The sequence below is a fragment of the Saccharomyces mikatae genome (assembly GCF_947241705.1).
Source record: "Saccharomyces mikatae IFO 1815 strain IFO1815 genome assembly, chromosome: 4".
Classification (NCBI taxonomy): domain Eukaryota; kingdom Fungi; phylum Ascomycota; class Saccharomycetes; order Saccharomycetales; family Saccharomycetaceae; genus Saccharomyces; species Saccharomyces mikatae.
Window position 1 is genome coordinate 192,424 of NC_079259.1, and position 25,398 is coordinate 217,821.

At 38.0% G+C, this 25,398-nt stretch overlaps 11 protein-coding genes across 11 annotated transcripts, besides 1 other annotated feature; 7 read left to right on the plus strand and 4 right to left on the minus strand.

Moving 5' to 3' along the window:
- Nucleotides 1–98: 98 nt before the first annotated feature.
- Nucleotides 99–5,258, minus strand: RPO21 (DNA-directed RNA polymerase II subunit RPB1; the record flags this gene model as incomplete). Its single annotated transcript, XM_056226625.1, has 1 exon — nt 99–5,258. The coding sequence occupies one exon, from the start codon at nt 5,256–5,258 to the stop codon at nt 99–101; it is 5,160 nt and encodes a 1,719-aa protein (XP_056080882.1).
- Nucleotides 5,259–6,047: 789 nt separating this feature from the next.
- SCM3 (Scm3p) lies at nt 6,048–6,719 on the minus strand (the record flags this gene model as incomplete). The annotated part of the gene is made up of 1 exon (XM_056226627.1): nt 6,048–6,719. The coding sequence occupies one exon, from the start codon at nt 6,717–6,719 to the stop codon at nt 6,048–6,050; it is 672 nt and encodes a 223-aa protein (XP_056080883.1).
- A 1,114-nt stretch (nt 6,720–7,833) lies between these two features.
- On the plus strand, nt 7,834–10,137 carry RGT2 (glucose sensor; the record flags this gene model as incomplete). The annotated part of the gene is made up of 1 exon (XM_056226628.1): nt 7,834–10,137. The coding sequence occupies one exon, from the start codon at nt 7,834–7,836 to the stop codon at nt 10,135–10,137; it is 2,304 nt and encodes a 767-aa protein (XP_056080884.1).
- Nucleotides 10,138–11,029: 892 nt separating this feature from the next.
- Nucleotides 11,030–11,575, plus strand: ARF2 (Arf family GTPase ARF2; the record flags this gene model as incomplete). Its single annotated transcript, XM_056226629.1, has 1 exon — nt 11,030–11,575. One exon carries the CDS (start codon nt 11,030–11,032, stop codon nt 11,573–11,575), a length of 546 nt encoding a protein of 181 aa, XP_056080885.1.
- Nucleotides 11,576–13,200: 1,625 nt separating this feature from the next.
- Nucleotides 13,201–13,806, minus strand: RDI1 (Rdi1p; the record flags this gene model as incomplete). Its single annotated transcript, XM_056226630.1, has 1 exon — nt 13,201–13,806. One exon carries the CDS (start codon nt 13,804–13,806, stop codon nt 13,201–13,203), a length of 606 nt encoding a protein of 201 aa, XP_056080886.1.
- A 371-nt stretch (nt 13,807–14,177) lies between these two features.
- PPH21 (phosphoprotein phosphatase 2A catalytic subunit PPH21) lies at nt 14,178–15,287 on the minus strand (the record flags this gene model as incomplete). Its single annotated transcript, XM_056226631.1, has 1 exon — nt 14,178–15,287. One exon carries the CDS (start codon nt 15,285–15,287, stop codon nt 14,178–14,180), a length of 1,110 nt encoding a protein of 369 aa, XP_056080887.1.
- A 932-nt stretch (nt 15,288–16,219) lies between these two features.
- Nucleotides 16,220–16,297: a sequence feature (Short protein (SMKI_04G1050, CAI4037772.1) was converted to a misc_feature.).
- Nucleotides 16,298–16,943: 646 nt separating this feature from the next.
- Nucleotides 16,944–18,257, plus strand: SRF1 (phospholipase D regulator; the record flags this gene model as incomplete). Its single annotated transcript, XM_056226632.1, has 1 exon — nt 16,944–18,257. The coding sequence occupies one exon, from the start codon at nt 16,944–16,946 to the stop codon at nt 18,255–18,257; it is 1,314 nt and encodes a 437-aa protein (XP_056080888.1).
- A 542-nt stretch (nt 18,258–18,799) lies between these two features.
- CDC53 (cullin CDC53) lies at nt 18,800–21,247 on the plus strand (the record flags this gene model as incomplete). The annotated part of the gene is made up of 1 exon (XM_056226633.1): nt 18,800–21,247. One exon carries the CDS (start codon nt 18,800–18,802, stop codon nt 21,245–21,247), a length of 2,448 nt encoding a protein of 815 aa, XP_056080889.1.
- Nucleotides 21,248–21,859: 612 nt separating this feature from the next.
- LYS21 (homocitrate synthase LYS21) lies at nt 21,860–23,182 on the plus strand (the record flags this gene model as incomplete). Its single annotated transcript, XM_056226634.1, has 1 exon — nt 21,860–23,182. One exon carries the CDS (start codon nt 21,860–21,862, stop codon nt 23,180–23,182), a length of 1,323 nt encoding a protein of 440 aa, XP_056080890.1.
- Nucleotides 23,183–23,634: 452 nt separating this feature from the next.
- STF1 (ATPase-binding protein) lies at nt 23,635–23,895 on the plus strand (the record flags this gene model as incomplete). Its single annotated transcript, XM_056226635.1, has 1 exon — nt 23,635–23,895. One exon carries the CDS (start codon nt 23,635–23,637, stop codon nt 23,893–23,895), a length of 261 nt encoding a protein of 86 aa, XP_056080891.1.
- A 479-nt stretch (nt 23,896–24,374) lies between these two features.
- RPP1B (ribosomal protein P1 beta) lies at nt 24,375–25,021 on the plus strand (the record flags this gene model as incomplete). Its single annotated transcript, XM_056226636.1, has 2 exons — nt 24,375–24,488; nt 24,815–25,021. The coding sequence occupies 2 exons, from the start codon at nt 24,375–24,377 to the stop codon at nt 25,019–25,021; spliced, it is 321 nt and encodes a 106-aa protein (XP_056080892.1).
- Nucleotides 25,022–25,398: the final 377 nt, after the last annotated feature.

The following is a 25,398-nucleotide window of genomic DNA, read 5'->3' on the forward strand; positions in this document are numbered from 1 at the left end:
ATTAGTATATGTTCTTATTATGATACAAAATTAACTAGAAATATTATTAGAGGAACTAGATAATATAATAACGTCAAATACGTAAGAATGATATATCATCATTTGGAATTTTCATTTTCATTATGCTTTTGTTCGTCTTGCTTTGGAGAATATGCAGGAGATCCTGGGCTATAGCCTGGAGATGTTGGAGAGTAAGAAGGTGAAGTAGGGCTATAGTTAGGAGAAGTCGGAGAGTATGAAGGTGAAGTTGGAGAATACGATGGTGAAGTTGGAGAGTATGAAGGTGATGTAGGACTATAACTTGGTGATGTTGGAGAGTAGGCAGGTGATGTTGGACTATAGCTTGGTGACGTAGGGCTGTAACTTGGCGACGTAGGGGAGTAAGACGGAGATGTGGGGCTATAACTTGGCGATGTGGGTGAGTAAGAAGGTGATGTTGGCGAATATGATGGTGATGTTGGTGAGTATGATGGGGATGTTGGCGAATATGATGGTGATGTTGGTGAGTAGGATGGTGATGTTGGTGAGTAGGATGGTGATGTTGGTGAATATGATGGTGATGTTGGTGAATATGATGGTGATGTTGGTGAGTACGAAGGGGACGTAGGAGAGTACGTTGGGGAAGTTGGAGAGAAACCTGGTGAGGACACTCCAAAACCAGGAGATGTGGGAGCTTCGCCGTATGCACCAAATGGAGATGTGGCCTCACCATAATCAGCACCACCGTAGGCTGTGAATCCTCCAGCCATAGCATCATTCGAACCCGAATCAACCAGAGGCGAAAACATCAACTCATCTTTGACATCGAGGTCGGCGTTAACCAAACCACTTTCGTTACTGTACGGAGTGGCACCGCCATCCTGTCCATCTTCAATCTCAGTGATTTTTTGTTCTGGCATGTATTTCACCAATGATTCTTCATCGATCATTACATCAAATGCTCCAGTACCGATTGGAGCCATTTGCCCAAGAATAACGTTTTCTGAAACACCACGACAATCATCTAATTCCGCAGAGGCACCAGCTTCAAACAGAATTTCAACGGTTTCTTCGAAAGAACATCTCATTAAGGCACCGGTGTTTGACCTGTTGAAACCATGACGAGTAACAGATGTTAAACCACCCTGAGTGGTCATAACATCAACCAATAAAGCCATATGACGGTAGTTGACGTACGAACCATCGGATGCAATAACGTTGTAAACTTCTTTATACAAGGCTGCACGGCCGGCTTCGATACCAAGAACCTCCATGATATCAATGAAAGAGTTTGTGTAAATTCTGGTTGCGTCGATACCAGGAACTGTCATAACTTCAGATAAGTTGACACCGTCAGTTTCCAATACCCATTCAGGTTCCTTTACGTATTCACCAGTTGGACTTGGTACTTTACGATCATACTTCATCATAACAACACGCTCAATATTTTCAACACCACGTAAAGTAATATTTTCCAACATAGTGTTTTCAATCTTCTTCAACATATGATCTTCTTCCGCTTCAGTCTCAGCATCTAGTGACTTTGGACGAACGACACGACAACGAATGATTAATTTCTCATCGTTATCTTCAGACCAGATAACAAACAAATCGTTTTTAAATGTTTGCTTGATTCTTTCACCAACCTGGCCCATTGTCAAGTCTTTATCATTCATTGCCGCACGATCCAATTCTAGACGTAACAGCCAAGGAGATTGTTGGTCAAACGATTGTTCAGCTTCATCATCTAATAAGGAGAAATGAAGTTGAATAATTTCTTCATCTTCTGGAATAACTGTAGAACGTGGATCAGGATCATAATAAATTTCAGAGGCAATAGTGACACTCTTTAAAGTAGTATGTTCAATAGCAGATCTAATCAGTTTTGCCTGTTCTTGATCAGCAGCATGGCCAGGTTCTAAGTAAACAGTTAAAGAAGGAGTTTTCATGTTTTTGGCCACATTTAAAATTTCCTTTAAACGTGGAACACCGGAAGTAACCTTCTTGGAAGCAACACCAGCAAAATGAAAAGTATTCAGTGTCATTTGTGTGGCTGGTTCACCAATGGATTGAGCTGCTAGAACACCAACCATTTCACCAGGGTGAACAACTGAACGGAGGAATTGTGCTTCGATGTTACTTAACACCCAATCAAATGCCTGCTTTGTTAGTCTGTACTCCTGCAAAACTCTGCGTGTTGCCAAACGAGAACGTAACAAGCAGCAGAACAAAGTGACTGCATCTCTTTGTGCATTTTGTATAATTTCGTTCTTACCACGTAATACTAATAAGCTCCCTTGCAGATCTTTTACTCCTAAGACAATATCTTTGATTGTTAGATCAGATGGTTTTGTATGGTCAATGTGGAAAGTTTGTTGAGCGTTTTGGATAATACGCCTTATGTTGACAGGCAATGGCCAGTTTGCTTCACCATCAACAAAGACTTCTCTTAAAAACTTACGATCCTTCACTAACTGTTTGTACTCTTCATCTAATAGTACTTGAAGTTTTAAATCACCGAGTATCTCAGATCCAGATTCCAATAAAGAGGGATCTAAAATGTGCTCTGTATTTAGTAAATCAATTCTGTACCTCTTTTCAAAAGCTGCATCAGATCCTCCAATTGTATCCAGTGATTGCTTCTCGATATGCGCAGCGTCCATACCGTCTTCACCATAAATAAATTGGATGACGTTACCCAAAGAGTTTCTTGTGGTGTTATCGTAATGAACCATGATGTCTTCTAAAGCTTTGACTAAACGACGTTGGATATAACCTGTTTCAGCTGTTTTAACAGCAGTATCAATAAGACCTTCACGACCACCCATTGCGTGGAAGAAAAACTCTTGTGGGGTCAACCCTCTTAAATATGAATTCTCAACAAAACCTTTAGACTCTGGAGAATAATCATCTTTAGAGAAATGAGGTAAGGTACGATCAACGAACCCAAAAGCAATACGTTTACCTTCAACAGACTGCTGCCCTACACAAGCTGACATTTGCGCGATATTAATAAATGAACCCTTGGAACCTGCCATAACCATTTGTTTCACATTGTTCAAATCTTTCAAATTGACCTCAGCTAAACGACCTGCTTTATCTCTTGCTTCATTTAAGAACCGAACAACGTTATCTTCAAAAGATTCACGAAGAGTCATACCATGTTTAGCAGTCAATAAATTTGCTTGCGCTTCTTTTGTAACATCCAACACCTTCTTTTTAGCCTCTGCAATTGTTTCCGTAATTTCCCTCATTGTTGGCCCATCAGCGATGGTATCACCAATACCAGTTGAAAAACCATTATGTAGCAACCAAAAGTTAACAACCTTTTGTATATTACCGAATAGTTTAGCACAAACTTGAGGACCCTTTTCTCTGGTAACAACATGAATCAAACCACCATTGGAAGAACCAACAGTTTTCTTCTCAACTACACCGAAAATAATTTGCCCATCAATGATAAGCATACCGTTATCTTTTGGAGAAAGTAAAGTTGTGCCTTCATCGAAACGTTGTAAATGAATACCATTTGGGATGGCCACAGATAAGATTTGTTTACCTGACCATAAAGGTTTGGGCTTGATAATCGCAGGTGTTGGAATAACACCATCCCAATCAGGAACCCAATATAACATATTCAAAACTTGATCAAGTTCTATAAATGTGTCTCTTAATGTTAGTTTACGAATACCACACAAAGTATCCTGCACAATACCCATACAAGGTTTATTAGACTGTGGAGAAACGATTTGTAGAGGAACGGCACATAACTGAGATAGTTCCGCCCTTGTCTCCTCCGATTGAGGAACGTGGAGATTCATTTCGTCACCATCAAAATCAGCATTGTATGGAGAAGTGACGGACAGATTTAATCTAAATGTAGAATATGGGATAACTTTGACTCTGTGAGCCATCATAGACATTTTATGCAACGAAGGCTGACGATTGAACAAAACTGGATCATTATCCATGATATGACGTTCAACTTTCCATCCGTATTGTAATTGAATATCACCCGCCCTTTTGCTGTATCTTAAATCTATACGATCGCCGCTATCACGAATGACGTACTTGGCACCCGGGTGCTCATTTGGCCCATTGCGAACAAGCTGCGTTAGACGATCTATATTATATGGAGTTACCACTTCTGGATATGTCAAAGTCTTGGCAATGGATTTTGGAACACCAACCTGGTCTAATTCCAAATTAGGATCACCAGAAATAACTGTCCTTGCTGAAAAATCCACACGCTTACCCATTAAATTACCTCTAATACGCCCTTCTTTACCCTTCAAACGAGCACGAATAGATTTAACGGGACGGCCAGACTTTTGTAGAGCTTGTGGTTGACCAGCAATATCATTATCCATATATGTGGCAACATGGAACTGTAATAAACTTTCTGCTTCCTCAATTGCATGATGAGGAGCACCATTATGCTCTAGTGTTTCCAAACTAATGTTAGCTTTTAAAATATCGGCAAGTTTAAAGGTTAAATCATCTTCACCTCTTTGCGATTCATTGAAAGAAATAGATGGACGGACTGGTGGTGGTGGAACAGGAAGACATGTTAAAATCATCCATTCCGGACGAGAAAAGACTTCGTTAAAACCTAAACTAGTAAAGTCTTTTACCGAGATGTGCTTGAAAATATTCAAAATTTCTTCCGTGCTTAAAACTCTCAACTCCGGCTCCTCTGCATCCCCTGAGGCTCTATCCTTTTTCCAACTACCAACTAATTTTAACCCATCCTTACGAACTGTGGGTTGTGTATTACCACAACCACCTCTTGATACAAGTTGAGTAGGATCATCTTCTGAAGGAACATCTGTTTCGCAAACCATTTTCGTTTTACATAAAGTCCAGATTGCAGCAAACCTTTTTTTACTATCCTTTATTGCCAAGGCTTGTCTCATTAGTTCGTTATGCTCATCGAGTAGTAGCTTACCACAGTGCATACAGACACATTCACAAACTTTCTTAATTTTTGCAATAAAACCAACATGAAATACAGGTTTTGCTAAATCTATATGACCAAAATGGCCAGGACACTCGTTCATACCCTCCTGACAGGTTTGACATTTCAAGTTACGATCAATAGAACCTAATCTAGGGTCATTTAAACCACCAATTTTAGCTCTCGTTTGAGTTTCATCCATTGTCTCTGGAAATCTGATTTTGGCTACACTAATTGCTCTAACTTCTTCGGGCGAGAAAAGACCAAATTGGACTTCTTTTACTGTACGCAGTGGGGCACTTGAATATTGTTGTCCTACCATTGCGGATTTATATGTTGGGGTATAGTGTTATTGCTATTATTATAATGGGTTCTTTCTTTTAAGAGAAAGAAATTGATTTTTTTTTGAATTTTGATTAACGAGAAGAAAAAAAAACGGTATTTTTTTTAGTTTCTAGTTGAAGCTTTTTAAAATTGATTGCTATTAGTAACAGATTCGGATCTTAAACGATGAGTTTACCAGATAGAACTTGTGAATATTATATTTCAAGATAAATCTGAAAATGGAAAAAACTTCTTATAATACAGCAGTTCTTGTTTTTTCTTGAAAGTCGATCGGAAAATTAGCTCGAAAAACCTATGCAGTAAAGCAAATATAAACAAATGATTAACTTTGGAGAGCTATATATTCGTTTATATCGATCCTTTTCAAAATTTGAGTGAAAAAAATGAAAGGAATAATATGGAAGATAAAACAAACAAAGAGAGTCGATCAGAACAACACAGAAATGACTTCAGTTAATGAAAGAATCGGATGTTCTTATGTTACCTCCGTGAGAGCAATTAATGATCTTGCCTTACTCAAAAGTTTGACCCAAAGTTGTCACCAAATGGTGTTGCACTCTTCTTGTTTGTCCACTTGTTGCCACTGAACAAACTAAGGAGAATCGACGGTCGAAATGAAAAAAAAAAATGTCTAAAAACCTATAGTCGTCTTTAGTGAGAAAATATAAATGCGGGTAACTAATTATCCGATTACCGCTGTGGTGTTCCCTATATGTATGCATACATATATATACAGTGTGTTTGAAATATGGGCTTCTGCTTTGCGCTAACCTCGTAATATTCTCTTTGAGAGCTTGGCTTCGTACTTCTTTAAATCCGCGTCTATCACTTTCTCGTCTTCCTCATCTTCGCTGTCATTATCAACATTAACCTCAGAATTGCTTTCTTCGCTATCATCAGCCCATATAGTATATTCGCTATTCTTATCTCCTTCTTCCTCGTCACTGATGTCGATGATGTCTCTGAGCACACTTGTGTATCTTGTTTTATTATCTTTAGTGATGTTGCTGGCTGTCAGTTTCTTGATATGTCCGTTATCCTCAACTATTTCACCTGTTTTAAGGTCTACGACGTCCCCCTGATCTTCAATAGACTCATACTTACTTATGATATTGGACCAGACTTTCTTCATGTTTTCATCTGCTCGTTTGTGGCGCTCCATGACTTCATCGTCAGTTAGCTTTGGGATGACTTGGTTCTCTTTGGACATTATATATACGTGGCCGCCTCTTTCAGCGATTGATCGCGATTTTTCATTGCTGTTTTTCTTCTTTGACTTTTTGATAATGGGGGTATACACTTGGGGGATAGAGGTGTAATCTTGACGCTTTCGTATTTTGGTCTCTTTCTTTTTGCCTGATTCTTTCAATAATCCTTTTAAGGCGCCATGGAGATTCTTCAGATTTCTTTTTTTGGAGACCTTCTTGCTCGTTTTCATCTTGTTGAAAAATCTGTAATGGAAGCGTGTATATGCTGTTTCTCAGTTCTCATTTACATAAGATTCATCCAAGTGGAAGATCTCGGATATTAAAGCTTTTTCTATGGCGGCCCTCAACGTACGTTGATATGCGCATTATATATTAAAAAGCTATAGAGAGAAAAGATGATGTAAATGACAGCTTTCGGGTAAAAAAGAGTAGGTTGCTTGAGATGATAAGCCTGTTTCCAGCGTGGCAGATCATGACGCTCATATTTAGTGTTATTAAGAAAAAGCTTGCACAAAAGAGAGCATGTATTCCGATTGACTTTTCTTGAACCAGCCGTTAACATTTTTCGGAACAGAACCTATTAAGTAGGTTCGAAAATACTGATTAGATTTACTATGTATTACTTTTATTCCTTCTCATTTCAAAGTGTTAGTTTTAAAAAGATGAAATTTACAAAAGAGGGACAAAATATAATAAAAGAGAAAGAACTCCAGGAGAGTATTCTTTAACGTTAATGAACAATTCCATATAGATACATATAAAGTTAAAACTGTTTCAAGACAGGAAACGCCTAATTTATTTTAGGTACACACGTATATACGTGACATAACTAATCTATTCGATGAAGGGTTGTGCTACCCAAATATGTTCGGATTTCTTACGGTTACCTCCGTCATTTCATATCTGACATCTTCCCCCCCGAGGGGCATCGAACAGAGAGTTTAATCGGCTCTTCTGTGAAAAAGTATGGAAGATACCATAAAGGGCAAAAACTATAGAAAAAAACTGCATTTCCCGGCTTGACTCTAATCCGATTACCGACTCAACGGTGACTACCTGCCGTGATCTCTTCCCTTTTGCTCTTCCTCCTCACCTTAAAACGTGTAACATATACATAGAACAAACATAAACATCTCATCGGTCTCCTTTCAGAAACCGGAAGCCCCTAAACAATAAAACTCCACTAAGTTTTAATATCACATCTCCCATTCACTTTTCCTTAACACTAGGTTCGCCTGTGAAATCAAAAAACAGATCGGGAAGACCATTCATAGTCTAAAAAATCGCCCAACGGTGTAACACACACACACATATATATATGAAAATACCTCGAGTACTTTTTGTATGAACGATAAACAAGACCGCCTGCGACGTAACGAAGAAAATACTCATAACGAACCTGGAAACGGGTCTAGTTATCTCCGGGGTGCTGAATGTGCCGAATGTACCGTTAATCATAACATCCCAGACCACAACGCATTTATAGAAACTCCGAGTGATACAGAAGTAAAATCCATACTGACGTATAATGATCCTAATGCATACCGAGTCTCTTACGCGGATAATTTACCTACGGGAGATGAAGCAGTAGAAACCACTTCTATTTTACTATCACAGCCGCTGCCATTACGGTCGAACATAATGTCCGTCTTGGTAGGCATATTCGTTGCTGTGGGAGGGTTTCTGTTCGGGTATGATACCGGGCTCATCAATAGTATCACGGATATGCCCTATGTTAAAACCTACATTTCACCGAACCATTCATATTTCACGACTAACCAGATAGCCATGCTTGTATCATTTCTTTCCCTAGGGACATTCTTTGGCGCGTTGATCGCACCCTATATCTCGGATTCATATGGTAGAAAACCGACAATCATGTTCAGTACTGCTGTTATTTTTTCAATAGGAAACTCCTTACAAGTTGCATCCAATGGTTTGGTGCTACTTATCGTTGGAAGAGTGATCTCGGGTATTGGCATTGGGATAATTTCCGCTGTCGTGCCATTATATCAGGCCGAAGCAGCACAAAAGAACCTTAGAGGTGCTATAATTTCCAGCTATCAATGGGCCATTACTATTGGACTACTTGTGTCCAGTGCAGTATCGCAAGGCACTCACTCCAAAAACAGTCCTTCTTCATATAGAATACCAATTGGCTTACAGTACGTCTGGTCCAGTGTTTTAGCTGTGGGCATGATATTCCTGCCGGAGAGTCCACGATATTATGTCCTGAAGGATGAGCTTAATAAAGCAGCCAAATCATTATCCTTTTTAAGGGGCCTTCCGATCGAAGATCCAAGACTTTTAGAAGAGCTGGTAGAAATTAAAGCTACTTACGATTATGAGGCATCGTTTGGTCCTTCAACGCTTATGGACTGTTTTAGGACGAGCGAAAATAGGCCCAAACAGGTTTTGCGAATATTCACCGGTATTGCCATACAAGCTTTCCAACAAGCTTCAGGTATAAATTTCATATTCTATTACGGCGTTAATTTTTTTAACAACACAGGAGTGGACAGCTCTTACCTGGTTTCCTTTATCACCTATGCTGTCAATGTTGCATTCAGTATACCTGGCATGTATTTAGTAGATCGTATCGGTAGACGACCAGTACTTCTTGCTGGAGGTATCATAATGGCAATAGCCAATTTAGTCATTGCCATTGTTGGTGTTTCCGAAGGAAAAACCGTAGTGGCAAGTAAAATTATGATCGCCTTTATCTGTCTCTTTATTGCTGCATTTTCGGCCACATGGGGTGGTGTCGTGTGGGTAGTGTCTGCTGAACTATACCCACTTGGTGTCAGATCAAAATGTGCTGCCATATGCGCTGCTGCAAACTGGCTGGTAAATTTCATTTGTGCCTTGATTACACCTTACATCGTTGATGTTGGATCACATACGTCTTCAATGGGGCCCAAAATATTTTTTATTTGGGGTAGTTTAAACGTCGCTGCAGTTATTGTTGTTTATTTCGCTGTGTATGAAACAAGAGGATTGACATTGGAAGAGATTGACGAGCTATTTAGAAAGGCACCAAATAGTATCATTTCCAGTAAATGGAATGAAAAAATAAGAAAAAGATGCATAGCACTTCCAATTTCACAACAGAAAGAGATGAAAACTAATATAAAGAATACTGGAAAATTAGACAACAACAGCTGTCCAATTTTAGAGGATGATAACAACAGTCTGTCCAATGTAGACAGATTTTTGCAGGATCTAACACAACCTGAACACGAAATAGTCGTAGCGGATAAGGAGAATGATGGCTTAATTGACAATACAAATTCATTCCCTTTAACTTCCATGGAGTTTAAACCAGTGGAATGTCCTCCCGTGAACTACGTGGACTTAGGAAATGGCCTAGGCTTAAATACATACAACAGAGGCCCTCCCTCTATCATTTCCGAGTCTACCGATGAGTTCTACCAGGAAAATGACACTTCTAACTGCAATAATACTGAGGTAAACGGTAGCAATAGTATCGATACATATATGGCCCAACTAATCAATAGTCCATCCACCACTAGCAACGATACTGCATTTTCTCAGTCACCCAATAGCCAAACAAAAACATCTTCTAATTGGATGAGCGATCGAACTAGCAAACACAGCCAACACACTCTCCCAAGTAACAACCTGTAGCATCTTATGATCCACCGAGATCTTATAAACTGTTCTATATATATTATTCTTGTATATGCACTTTCGGTTTTCTTTTTAGCATTCTAACATGATAGAAAAGGAGAAGAATTATAGAAAATACATATCTCATCGCTGACAGATGATAAAAGAGCTCGAATCTCCTTCTATAGTTCATACTACTATAAAATTCATAAGATTGCTGAAATCGCGTTTTCTATTAAGAAGATATAGTATTACCCGGATTACATATAATTTGATACGAAATTAGATACAGTTTCCAAAACAACCGGGTCCTTGACGCGGCCAGTTGTTGTTCGATCTTGCACCTTCACCTACTCCTTTCGAATGGTACACACACCCTTACAGGAGATCAGGTATTAACGAATATGGTTAGCTTGTCATCAGTTAACAGTTGATCTCTCTACTCTCCCAATTTATCTTAATAACTTTGAATTCTTCGGAGGATTTTCTACGCAGACTTAAGCTAAAATAGACTAACGATAAGGTAGTCACTTTGTATGTAACAAGTTTTCATTAGGAGGGATAAACCGAGGACAATATCGGATAGTACATAATATATTACATCCAGAAAAAATAAGCCCCTATTGAGAAGTGAGATGATTTCCTGAGTATCTTCCTTTTTTTTTAACCAGTAAAGCAATTTTGGATTCCCTAATAGTGCCTTGTTTATCTATTTGTGGGGAGGAGCCATGCAGTATGGCCCTGATATTTGGAGTGAAAAATAATAGATGGCATATCTGGTCAGTGGAAGATCTTTTCGGTGAGTCTCCGAATTCTGTGGTTCTTTCTTTTTAGGTAGTAGTTACTAACATTGGTGAATTAATGAACATAGATAAAGAAAAAAAGAAATCAAGATTCCGTGAAGAAAATAATGGGTCTTTATGCTTCAAAGTTATTCAGTAATCTCTTTGGTAACAAAGAGATGCGTATTCTTATGGTGGGTCTAGACGGTGCTGGTAAGACCACCGTTTTGTATAAGTTGAAATTGGGTGAAGTCATAACTACCATTCCAACAATTGGTTTCAACGTCGAAACTGTCCAATATAAGAACATTTCATTCACTGTCTGGGATGTCGGTGGACAAGACAGAATTAGATCTCTATGGAGACATTACTACAGAAACACCGAAGGTGTTATCTTTGTCATTGACTCTAACGATAGATCGCGTATCGGTGAAGCCAGAGAAGTGATGCAAAGAATGCTGAACGAAGATGAATTGAGAAATGCTGTCTGGTTGGTTTTTGCTAACAAACAAGATTTGCCAGAAGCTATGTCTGCAGCTGAAATCACGGAAAAATTGGGTTTACATTCCATTAGGAATCGTCCATGGTTCATCCAATCCACTTGTGCCACTTCAGGTGAAGGTCTGTACGAAGGTCTGGAATGGTTGAGCAACAACTTGAAGAATCAATCCTGATCTAAGTCTGTATAATAAGCCTAGTCATGCGGACCGCGTGTGTTTTGCTTCTAAATTGTTCTTATTTTTATAATTGTTAGAGATATATACCACTGTATTGTTGTATAAGATAGGATAATGAAAGTGCAATGAAAATAAATATACTAACAACTTATTATTGAAGGGTTTCTTTTGCTTCAAATAGCGACATGTTGACACTCGGAATTATGTCACAAAGGAAGACAAGGAAATGAAGCCTGTTTTCCTTTTAAATCCGTACATTTCGTAGTAGAAAATGCACTTCTTGACTTGTTTGGCCGCATTAAGGCCAACGAAAATACCAGCTGTATTATGAATTTTCACTTTAGGTAATAGCACCCAAACATTTGTTACATTCTTTTTTTTGGTATTGGTGGTGAAATTTCATTGAAGATGAGGGTAAATAGAGGAATCAATCAATACCTTATGAAACAAGCGTATATTGAAATTTCATTCGCTTTTCTTGTTCGTGGGTCTGTATAGTACATCGAGAACACATAAGTAACAAACGAACAAAAAATGGTATGTAGAGATGAATAGAGGTGAAAAATAGGGTATAATGTGCTATCGGAACAATGCGTATGCTTCGCTCTCAACGGGATTGATAATTAAGAGGATGAAGAAATTAAAAAAAATGGTGTAGCCCACAATTTACAGGAGAAAGCTTAATAGACATCATCCTGTAGCTTGGTACAAATGCATCCATGTTTGTTCAGTGTATTTCTAACGTTAAGGGTTTTGCAAATATACGACATACATCTATCGAGAAGCACAAAAAACATGAAATATTTCTTTTACGAGATAACACAATGCATAGAATGTGCTATCTTAAAGAAAGATCCCAAAAACTTGAAATCGAGTTTATAAAAATAACAAATGATTTTACTAACAAGTGACAATGATTTTTCATTTTTCTATTCCTTTATCAATAGGCCGGCGTTAAAGCTTACGAACTAAGAACTAAATCCAAGGAACAATTGGCATCCCAATTGGTTGATTTGAAGAAAGAATTGGCTGAATTGAAGGTCCAAAAGTTGTCCAGACCTTCTTTGCCAAAGATCAAGACTGTCAGAAAGAGTATCGCCTGTGTCTTGACCGTCATCAACGAACAACAAAGAGAAGCCGTCAGACAATTATACAAGGGTAAGAAATACCAACCAAAGGATTTGAGAGCCAAAAAGACCAGAGCTTTGAGAAGAGCTTTGACCAAATTCGAAGCTTCTCAAGTTACTGAGAAACAAAGAAAGAAGCAAATCGCCTTCCCACAAAGAAAGTACGCTATCAAGGCTTGATTCTTTTGTTAAATTATCATTTTAATATTTGATTTTTTGGATATAGTTTAATTTTGTATTTTTTAAGAATACCAAACGGCAATTTATTTTATTAATGATCTAGTAGCTGAATCAGTATACTACATCAAGTATTTATTTTTTCACGTGCGTAGTTCAACCTAATGAACTGGTTCTTCAAAACCCTACCCCTATAATCTGATTCGGATTAACGAAAAAAAGTTTGCCGGAGTACGAAACCATATTCTTCTATATATAGATATAGGTATGCTTTTTGTTTATACAGGCCTTGTCTATATTGTTCGTTCCAATAATTCATTATTTTTTGACAATCTCGACCCCCCAATTCAAAGTCAAGTGGTTAGTTTTATCGTCATCAATAAATTTCGATACGGCACTGTAGTTACCTCTTGCCAAGAAGCCACTAGGAGCTTCACTTTCCGGTAGCTCAACCTCATAAAATGGTTTGGTCCTAGTGTTAGGGGCATATGATCCCAAATGATCATCTATCTTGTCAACGGCAATACCCGCCTTCTTGATATATTGAACATATCGTAACCCAGTGATAATTTCATGTTGAACTTTGAAAACAATTTTCAACTTGTAAATGGAGTTCTCTTTAATTTTGTACCTCTTAGATGCCAGTTCCTTGATTGTCTTTTCGTTCGTAAGATCAAATGTAATGGGATTTGGTTCTGTATTCACCAATAGTTGAATTTTTTGAACAACAACTTTTCTTTTGTCACCAGGAAATTCCAGCGGTAAGACGTCAGAACTTAAACCCAAAGACTCTTTCCATTTTGCCAAGGACTCGTCTTCAGCATCCAAGTTCTTGTATTCATCTACAGTTTTCTTAGCTGAAACTTTGTATTGATCGTTGTTTCTATCTTCGAATTGACTGAAATCAGGAGTTTCTTCGGCCATCGTCCAATTTTTTTTCACTTAGGAATTTCAAAACTCAAGTTGTTCGTATGGAGAAAAGAAAATCGAAACACTCCAAGCAGCTTAAAAGAGTGAAAGTCATGTGTGAGTCAATCTTTATATTATTTCCCTGATCTATCGCGAAAATTAAACGATCGCGTTAGAGAAACGTTTCACCCGGAGTAATGATCAGAATGATTAAAGCGTTGAGAAAAAAAAGGCCTCGTTATGATTGATAAACTTCACGTATATTAAAAGGTATTTTAGAATAAAAGAACTCACAGTAGTTTCGGCTTGGTGTATTATTAACTGTAATAATGGTAAAAGATAAAGCGAATATATATATCTATATAGATGCATATATGTATACATACTCATAAAAAGTAATCAGGTGTCTTCCGGCTGACGCTAGGTTCGCCAGGTCTTACGGATGGATCGTATTGTAAGAACTGTCTATTATGATTCTCATCCACTTCCATTATCGCTGCTTGATTACCACATCTATAGCAGTAATTTGGTGCACTGAAGATAGTAACAACGTTTTGTTGGTGAGACCAGGCGTAACCTTCCATAACCAACTGGTGTGCTCTTGCTATTAGTGATAAATCGTTAGTATGATTGAACTGCTCACTTACATCTTGTCCAAAAGTGAAGCCTGCACCTCTGGGACTTATTCCCCATCCCCCTCTATCATCAGGATCGGACCACAGAAGATCACACATGGGCCCTTCATGAGGTACTTCCTGTATTCTGTTCAACTCTCTGACCTGATCTATGGTCTCTATCATGGGAGAAAGACCCCCATGAAGACAGAAAATTTTGTTATCTACTAGGGCTGTGATAGGGAAATAATCAAATAGATCAGTGAACATTTTCCATACATTTGCACTACCATACTTCCTTAGGCATTCGTCATAAAACCCGTATACTTGAGTGATCTGTCTCGACTCGTGATTACCCCTCAGTATAGTAATTCTATGTGGGTATCTGACTTTCATGGCAACCAGATACGAAACTGTCTCAACGGAATAATATCCTCTATCCACATAATCGCCCATGAAAAGGTAATTGGTGTCGGGGCAGGGACCGCCAATCTTGAAAAGCTCTAACAAATCGTGAAACTGGCCATGAACGTCCCCACATATAGTTACAGGAACATTGATTGGCTTGACATTCTCCTCGAACTGCAATACATCCACTGCCATCTTACATAAACGAGCTACGTCGTCTTCTGACAATGGCTCGCATTTTCCCAAATGCTCAATCCATTGGTCAAGTTGGTTTATACTTGTATTGGTCAACTTCAGCGGTTTGGAAGATTTATTGTCTGCTATGCCTGAGGAACCCGGTTTTAAATCCTCAATCGAGAACTCTTCTCCGTCATTGTCTGTTAAATTATTGTTAACATCCATATCTTCAGATACTGTGGGAGTCAACTGTTCGGTTACAGCATCTTGCATAGGTACATCTAAATCTGTATCCATTTTCTTTTGTTTATTTGTTTTATGCAATGGTTTATATCTTTCTTCCACTATTTGTTGAATAGGGGCAAATTAATTCGTTTTCGGTTTTCCCTGTTTCTCAAAATATATAATTTCCAAAATCAACAGTTTTAGAGTTGAAATATAGCCTTGTACAAAATTCAAAGCTTATGGCACGGTTATTTTAGTATTGGTCAAGTAACGAAAACTAGGGGAAGATGACTCCGAAAGAGCAGTTCAACTGGCAAAGTATGGAGGACTAGAAAGTGTTCGTTTAATACGGGCCCACGGGGATGATTCGATACACACTACAAGAAATTGAAGATGTGTATGTCAAAATAGATAATAGTGCAACTTTTGATTTTGTAATTATCCTCCTTTATTGTAAACAGTGCGTCGAAAAGAACCTGTAACTAAAAAACTGCTGATAGAAGAATATGAAACTAAGGTAATCCAAAAATTTATCTTTAGAGTTTAGTGGTAGTCAATTAAAACAACCGAGAATCTTTAAAGCACGATACTAGATCCATTATCAGTCCCCCCACTCTCATATTTCATTTTTCGTTTATTTTTTTCACTTTTGATTTCATCCTTAAAACCCGCCTTCCTCGTCGCTTAATACGTTGGCGAAACTTTGAAACCAAAATAAAGGGTAATGGTGCTTAACATATCATGATGATTGAGTAACTACAGCGACGACAAAAGAAATTGGTATCAAGCACTAAAAAGTTCCTTTTCATTTTATTAATGATATTTTATTAGAGAATAAATTATGTAATACTTAATTAGATATAAAATAGATCTCCGACTAAAATATTCGTAATAAAATTATATTTTTGAGAGGATTACGGTCCAATCAGGGATTGTATAGGAGAAATTATCATGCGAAAATCAATTATAATTGATCTGAACTAAAAGATTTACCCCCAACCCGCTTATTTGGATCTGGCTCTCACCTTCCGTCTCTTTCTCTTAAGTCTTCTAGTTCTCTTCTTTCTCCACTTAGCTCTCATTTGGAAATAAGTCGATATGATATTCTTAGAATTGAACTAAGAAGAATAAGAAAAGTGAAAAATTAGAAATGAAACAGAGTGGAAAAAGATATAATTGTTAAAAAACATTTGCAGAAAACATTTATCAAACTTTTAGAAACGTTGCACCTGATAGCCCTCCATATATATAAACTACCCCGGCAAGCCAAGGAGCCTATACCAACGACGATGACGGGTAAATAGAAAATATCACATTGGCGACAATACCTTTTTACTGTGCGTTAAATGCAACGGTATTCACCCGACCAACCCTAAATGTAGAAGTGTGAGCATAACGAAATGGTACGGGTGTAACTTTCTTGAAGAGGTACGGGTGTAATGACGGTCGATTAGTAGAACAAAGCATTCTGAACGATGAGTGCAAATAAGGGAAAAGTGGAAAATAAACGAAGTGTCGAAAGAGGAGAAGAGGTGTATATCCTTCATTTAATATATCAGATTTATGGGTAGTAACTGGAATTCTACAAATTTTCCTTACTTACCTACACAAAAAAAAAAAAATTGGGTTGCTGAAGTAAGACGGCGAAAATACTTGTCGAAGGAAGTGAATGTATTTTATTTTTGCATATTTTAAGGCATTCTTTATTTTTTTTCATTAACGAATCTAATGGAAGATAACAATTCCAGCAAAGAAGTGTATTCTAATACGACGTCTACGATATCTTCTAGAATTACAGACCAAAATGAGATTAACCTGAATGTGGATCTCGAGAAAAACCAGACTGTGAGGGGGTCAGGTTCCCTGGAATCACTACAAAATGCCAAGATACGTATTCCCAAACGCAGTGATGGTTCACCACTAGACTACCCCAAATTAAACACTTACACATTTGTACCGACCACAGTGCCGCCTTATGTTCTCGAAGCGCAGTTTGACAAACTAAGACTCCAATGTAGAAACGCTGTTGATGGAAATGTTACTGATGATAGAAAACTTCCGAAAGAATTTAAGTGGGGCCAATTTGCATCTAGTATTGGCAGTCATTCCGCATACACTAAAGACCAAAACGACAATCATTATTTGAAATCCTACGACAATCATTCTCTAGTTTCATCTACCTCGTCAAAAAACGCAGCTCGTAGAGAGATTCTAGGTGATATGTGCAGTGAATGGGGTGGTGAAGAGCGTTTAGAAGGCGTACTACATTCAGAAATAGGCGCTAACTTGGAGTTCAAGACCACAGAAGAGAGAAAAGAATGGTTAAAATATATTGAAAAAGTGAAAGATTTTTATTACGGTGACAAGAAGAAGAACCCAGAATCTCCTGAATCAGTACATAATAAAAGTTACAAGTCAGATTGGGTAAATGAGCTTAATAAAGAAAGAGAAAAGTGGCAACGAATAAAACAAAGGAAGTTACAACAATGGAGGCCTCCCCTGACGTCAATATTATTAGACAGTCAATATTTAATCCTGGGTTTAAGAATTTTGACTGGCGTACTGTCATGCATTTCGCTTGCTTTAGCAATCAAAATTTTTCAAAACTCAAGATCAAATAACACCATCAGTGAAAGCAAGATTGGACAGCAGCCAAGCACTATAATGGCCATCTGCGTTAATGCGGTTGCGATTGCATATATTATTTATATTGCACATGATGAATTTGCCGGTAAACCAGTGGGCTTAAGAAATCCCTTAAGCAAACTAAAACTGATTTTGTTGGATTTACTTTTTATAATCTTTTCAAGTGCTAATCTAGCATTGGCATTTAATACTCGTTTTGATAAAGAATGGGTTTGTACTTCTATTCGCAGGTCAAATGGAAGTACGTATGGATATCCGAAAGTACCGCGTATTTGCAGGAAACAGGAAGCTTTGTCCGCCTTTCTATTCGTAGCCTTGTTTATGTGGGTAATTACTTTTTCAATTAGTATCGTTAGAGTAGTGGAAAAAGTCAGTTCAATCACCAATCGTAACTAAGGCAAATAAATAATAAAAAAAACAATTTTAGATACCAATTTTGACTTTTATATGCATCATATCTTTTTACTTATTCAATGCCTTCTTCATCAAAGGGTGTACATACTAATTGCGATGGTGTTTTAAATAATAAATCTTACCCGAATGGAAAGTTACTGCTCTTTCTTTTTTTGCCGTTTCAAGGCCCTTTTGCATTTCGATGTTTGATAAACATATATGGGGTAAAGTGTGGCAAATAAAAACATTTTAAAATAATTAGGGCATTGATAAAGTATTCCAGCAACACTTTACTCTACAACCCAATTGATTCACAGCATTGCTCTTCTGTACTGTCCTTTTTCTCGTTAGGCTTTTTCCATCCGCATTTTCTAACTCTGTGCACCCCTTTCACTATTAATTGTATTTTACCTAATTGTTATATTTCTTTCAGCAGCTCAACATTGGTTATACTCACAAATAGAAACGATTACAATTTTTAGTCTTGAAAGGTCTCTTACATACACCTAATCAAAGAAGAACAGCAAAAACACAATCAAGAAAGCATGTCTGAAACTTTACCTAGATCAGATGATTTAGAGGCCACTTGGAACTTTATAGAACCAGGAATTAACCAAATCTTAGGTAATGAGAAAAACCAAGCATCGACATCTAAGGGAGTATATAAAATTCTCTCCCCAACCATGTATATGGAAGTCTATACAGCAATTTATAACTACTGTGTGAACAAGTCACGCTCGTCTGGACATTTTAGTACTGATAGTAGAACTGGCCAATCAACAATATTGGTTGGCAGTGAGATTTATGAAAAATTAAAGAACTACTTGAAAAATTACATTATGAATTTTAAGAGATCTGATTCAGAGACTTTTTTACAGTTTTACGTTAAACGTTGGAAAAGATTTACGATTGGTGCTATTTTTTTGAACCATGCGTTCGATTATATGAATAGATATTGGGTTCAGAAGGAAAGAAGTGATGGCAAAAGGCATATTTTCGATGTCAATACCTTATGCTTGATGACATGGAAAGAAGTAATGTTCGATCCAAATAATGATGTTTTGATTAATGAATTATTAGAACAAATTACCTTGGAAAGGGAGGGACAAATTATTCAAAGAAGCAACATTAGTGCTGCCATAAAGTCTTTAGTAGCCCTAGGTATCGACCCACAGGATTTGAAAAAGTTAAACCTTAACGTTTATATACAAGTTTTTGAAAAGCCATTTCTAAAGAAGACACAAGAGTACTACACGCAATATACAAACGACTATTTGGAGAAACATTCAGTAACCGAGTATATTTTTGAGGCACATGAAATTATCAAACGTGAAGAGAAGGCAATGACTATATATTGGGATGACCATACTAAAAAACCACTTTCTATGGCATTAAACAAAGTTTTAATCACAGATCACATCGAAAAGCTAGAAGACGAGTTTACCGTCCTTCTTGATGCAAGGGATGTCGAAAAAATCACTTCATTATATGCGCTAATACGCAGAGACTTTACATTAATTCCGAGAATGGCCTCAGTTTTTGAAAATTACGTTAAAAAAACAGGTGAAGATGAAATTTCGGCTCTATTGGCAATGCATAAGCACAACATTATGAAAAACGAAAATGCAAATCCTAAAAAACTAGCCCTCATGACCGCACACTCCCTTTCACCCAAGGACTATATCAAGAAATTACTGGAAGTGCATGACATATTCTCCAATATCTTTAATGAGAGCTTCCCCGATGATATTCCTTTAGCTAAGGCTTTAGACAATGCTTGCGGTGCTTTTATCAACATAAATGAGTTCGCATTGCCTGCAGGATCTCCAAAGAGTGCTACTTCAAAAACTTCAGAAATGCTTGCTAAATACAGTGACATATTATTAAAAAAGGCCACCAAACCTGAAGTGACGAGCGATATGTCAGATGAGGACATTATAACAATTTTCAAGTACTTGACTGATAAGGATGCGTTCGAAACTCATTATAGAAGACTTTTTGCTAAGAGACTAATTCACGGTACCTCCACATCAGCTGAGGACGAAGAGAACATCATTCAAAGGCTACAAGCTGCAAATAGTATGGAATACACTGGTAAGATAACCAAAATGTTTCAGGATATCAGACTTTCTAAGATTCTGGAGGAAGATTTTGCTGTTACTTTGAAGAATGAACCAGACTATTCCAAATCGAGATATCCAGATTTACAACCGTTCGTGTTGGCAGAAAATATGTGGCCGTTTTCGTACCAAGAAGTTGAATTTAAGCTTCCCAAGGAATTAGTACCATCTCATGAAAAATTGAAGGAATCATACAGCCAAAAACATAACGGCAGAATATTGAAGTGGTTATGGCCATTATGTCGTGGTGAACTAAAAGCAGATATTGGGAAACCTGGTAGGGTGCCATTTAATTTTACTGTGACTTTATTTCAAATGGCAATTTTACTATTATATAATGATGCCGATATATTGTCACTAGAAAATATTCAGGAGGGCACAAACTTAAGCATCCAGCATATTGCAGCGGCAATGATACCATTCATCAAGTTTAAATTGATTCAGCAGGTCCCCCCAGGACTAGACGCTCTAGTGAAGTCAGAAACTCATTTCAAGATATCACGTCCATATAAAGCGCTTAAAACGAATATAAATTTTGCGAGTGGTGTTAAAAATGATATTTTGCAATCTCTATCAGGTGGAGGGCATGATAATCACAGTAGTAAGTTAGGGAATAAACGCTTGACGGAGGACGAAAGAATAGAGAAGGAATTAAACACAGAAAGACAAATATTTTTGGAGGCGTGCATTGTGAGAATTATGAAAGCCAAGAGAAATTTGCCACATACAACATTAGTGAACGAATGTATTGCGCAATCGCACCAAAGATTCAACGCAAAGGTTTCTATGGTCAAGAGAGCTATCGACAGCTTAATCCAAAAAGGATATCTACAGAGAGGAGACGATGGAGAATCCTATGCTTACCTTGCTTAATCATCAGGACCCCTGCAAAGGCACATACTGACCGAATGAACAAAGCCTATCAGTATGTTTAGTAAGTATATACGTGTATATACATATTTAATTGCGTATATGCAACTAAACTGTGAAGGGTCCTTCGTACCGGAGTGCTTCATAGCCTGAAGATGAGCACTTCTCTTTCCTATCGTGACATCCTTCCCCTGGCGACTTTTTTTGGCTCAAATAGCGAAAACATCAGGCTGGTAATTACCAGGCGGACGAGGAGGATCAGTCCGTAACAGAGATAAAATTCCGCTGGAAAACACTACCAGCAACCACTGACCCCAAGGAATCCGCGTAGAAGTCACGTCGCGCATATTGCGCGATAGCGATGGAATGGCAAGGATTAGTCACTTTACACAGTTTGATGCCAAGTTGATCATTGTAGTTGTGTGAGGTTCTAAGCTATTACGCATAAACAATTTGAGCCTACATCTGTTCACTCTTGCGCATAATCTCCTGTTGAAATATATATATAGCAACTTTCAGTAATTATATTTCTTTTCGTTCTCTCTGTGGAGATTTTTAATTGTGAGACGTTATTAAGTGTGAAGACAACCCAAGTACCTGTTTCTTTTAGCAACGATGTCTGAAAATAACGAATTTCAAAGTGTCACTGAGTCGACGACTGCCCCTACTACAAATAACCCATATGGTCCTAATCCTGCAGATTATCTTTCCAACGTCAAGAATTTCCAGTTGATTGATTCGACCCTGAGAGAAGGTGAACAATTTGCCAACGCTTTCTTCGATACGGAAAAGAAGATCGAAATTGCTAAAGCTCTGGATGATTTTGGTGTGGACTACATCGAGTTAACGTCACCCGTGGCATCTGAACAATCCAAAAAGGATTGTGAAGCTATATGTAAACTAGGTTTAAAGGCCAAGATTCTTACACATATTCGTTGTCATATGGATGACGCCAGAGTTGCCGTGGAGACTGGTGTCGATGGTGTCGACGTTGTTATCGGTACCTCCAAATTCTTGAGACAGTATTCCCATGGTAAGGATATGAACTACATTGCCAAAAGTGCTGTTGAAGTTATTGAATTTGTCAAGTCCAAAGGTATCGAAATCAGATTCTCTTCTGAAGATTCTTTCAGAAGTGACCTGGTTGACCTTTTGAACATTTACAAAACCGTTGATAAGATCGGTGTAAATAGAGTTGGTATCGCCGATACAGTCGGATGTGCCAACCCAAGGCAAGTGTATGAACTTATCAGAACTTTGAAGAGTGTTGTCTCATGTGACATTGAATGTCATTTCCATAACGACACTGGTTGCGCCATTGCCAACGCCTACACAGCCCTGGAAGGTGGTGCCAGGTTGATCGACGTCAGTGTCCTAGGTATCGGTGAAAGAAACGGTATCACTCCTCTCGGTGGGCTCATGGCAAGAATGATTGTGGCCGCACCAGACTATGTCAAGTCCAAATATAAACTACACAAGATCAGAGACATCGAGAACCTGGTGGCTGATGCTGTGGAGGTTAACATTCCATTCAACAACCCTATCACAGGGTTCTGTGCATTCACACATAAAGCCGGTATTCATGCCAAGGCCATTCTAGCAAACCCATCTACATACGAAATCTTGGATCCTCACGATTTCGGTATGAAGAGATATATTCACTTTGCTAACAGATTAACAGGTTGGAACGCTATTAAATCAAGAGTTGACCAATTGAATTTGAACCTGACAGACGACCAAGTTAAGGAAGTCACTGCTAAGATTAAGAAGCTTGGTGATGTGAGACCACTAAATATTGATGATGTAGATTCTATCATTAAGGATTTCCATGCTGAGTTGGGCACTCCAATTTTAAAACCGGTAAATAAGGACATTGATGGCGGAAATATTGATATCTCTAATGGGCATGTATCTAAAAAAGCCAAGGTTACCAAATGAAATCATGATATAAGTCACACATACTTTAAAAATATACATATAATAGGCATTATTAACTGTTGAGTGTTGAGTGTTAGCAACCAATAAAAATATTATGTAGTTAACAATATTTAATTAACCATCCCAGCGGATTGATTAAGTTATTTGATTAATATGGATGCATTATATCCTGAGTAAGGGTCACGAATCAACTGAATGATCCAGCTTTATATTAGGAAAAGCCTATAGTCCCAAGAATATTATACCCTTTTACGGGATATTTCCGTAAACTGCACAATCACTACATACGTCAAATGGTTCGCTTCTATTTGCTAACAATTTCAAGCATCTTTATTGAAATTTAGGGGGCGGCTTGAGATTTATTGTATTTATAGCATTCGCACCTAACAAACATATGCAGTCGTTGGTAGATATCGAAAGACACCATAGCTGAATTTCATATACTGTCAATAATGTTGAACCGTTGCATTTACCGTAATGCCAAATTGCCAATAAACTTAAGAGTTGCTTCTCGTTTCTATTCGGATGGCCCTCTAGGTGGTGCCGGACCGGGGAATCCTCAAGATATCTTCATCAAGAGGGAACGTGCCAAGGAGGATTACTATGCCAGGCAGCAAGAGAGGGAGCAATTAGCTCATGTGAAAGAGCAATTAAAGGAACATAAGAAAAAATTAGAAAATTTAGAAAACAAAATCAATAATCTTTCAAAATGAGGGGTCAATATTGGAGCTAGTTGTGCCATAGATACGACCTACATTCAAAAAAAACCGGCAGCGACAAACAAAAGTCATGAGAAATGATTGTCAGTAATATTATGTAACACTTTAACTCAGCACTTTATATGAAGTATACAACACGAATATAGGAATTATGTCAAAGAGAAGAACGCCGTTCCATTAACTTCGAAATGTCCCGTTAGACCCATACATATTACCTTCCAACATCCGTACATCTAATTAAATCTTTTAATCTTTAATGAACTTTTTTTTTTCGCGTGCAGCGCGAAGGAGAAATCTTAGGATTGAATCTTCTGACTGGCTGTTGGCTGTTGGTAAAACTAGTTTTCAATGTAAGGCCAAATAAGCATTTGAAATTATATTCACAAACCCCTTCGTTGTACTTTAAGGTTTCTTCACAAATTCTTGTTTTGTGTATACTTGGGAAATCAAAGAATTCAAACAACCGAGAAAAAATGTCTGACTCTATTATTTCCTTTGCTGCTTTCATCCTAGCTGATGCTGGTTTGGAAATCACCTCTGACAACCTATTGACTATCACCAAGGCTGCTGGTGCCAATATCGACAACGTATGTAAAAGTACAAGAAAAGTTTACGACTTTGTGTGACTACGAAAGAAATATTGAAGACAATTTTCCCAAAAAGAAGTATGCGATGAAATATGGAAGTAGAAGATTTTCATTGAGCTCCCTGTCCACCCAGATGAGGTACTAAACGCGACACTTATAAAATGATCTCTCCAGCAATGCATATCTATTATTTACTGCTTCAAATGTATTGAATGAAAGAAACACAAGTCAGGATTTCATCATCTCATGTAAGCATCCATTTTACTAACATACATAACGAATAACGAGCCTCACTGCGAAGCTTGTTGTAAAGTTAATTATTATAGGTCTGGGCTGATGTTTACGCTAAGGCTTTAGAAGGCAAGGACTTGAAGGAAATTCTATCTGGTTTCCACAATGCTGGTCCAGCTGTTGGTGCTGGTGCCGCTTCTGGTGCTGGTGCCGCTTCTGGTGACGCTGCTGCCGAAGAAGAAAAGGAAGAAGAAGCTGCTGAAGAATCTGACGATGACATGGGTTTCGGTTTATTCGATTAAACATGCTGGGATATTCATTTTTTCTGCACCGTTTTCTTACCCTTTATGTATCTAATATTTACATATAAATAAGCCTCTAATCAATTAGTATTTAAATTGGAAGGGCATAAATCATAAACGACAGGCGCCTGGGAGTTTGTCCATCTCGTTGCTTACTAGAAGCGGCCCTGTACGGTACTCCTGATTGCGGGATATCTAGACTACAGTCACCATGGTAACCAAAAATTACCTAAACCCATGGTCGGTGGCCCTTTGGCGACGACGCCGACCGAAGCTTCTCCCGCGCACATTTTAAAATTTTTACTCATCGGAAATGAAAGGTTCTTTGACACATGTAGGCTCCCTAAGCTAGACATAGACCGGATTTTGCAGGTTGA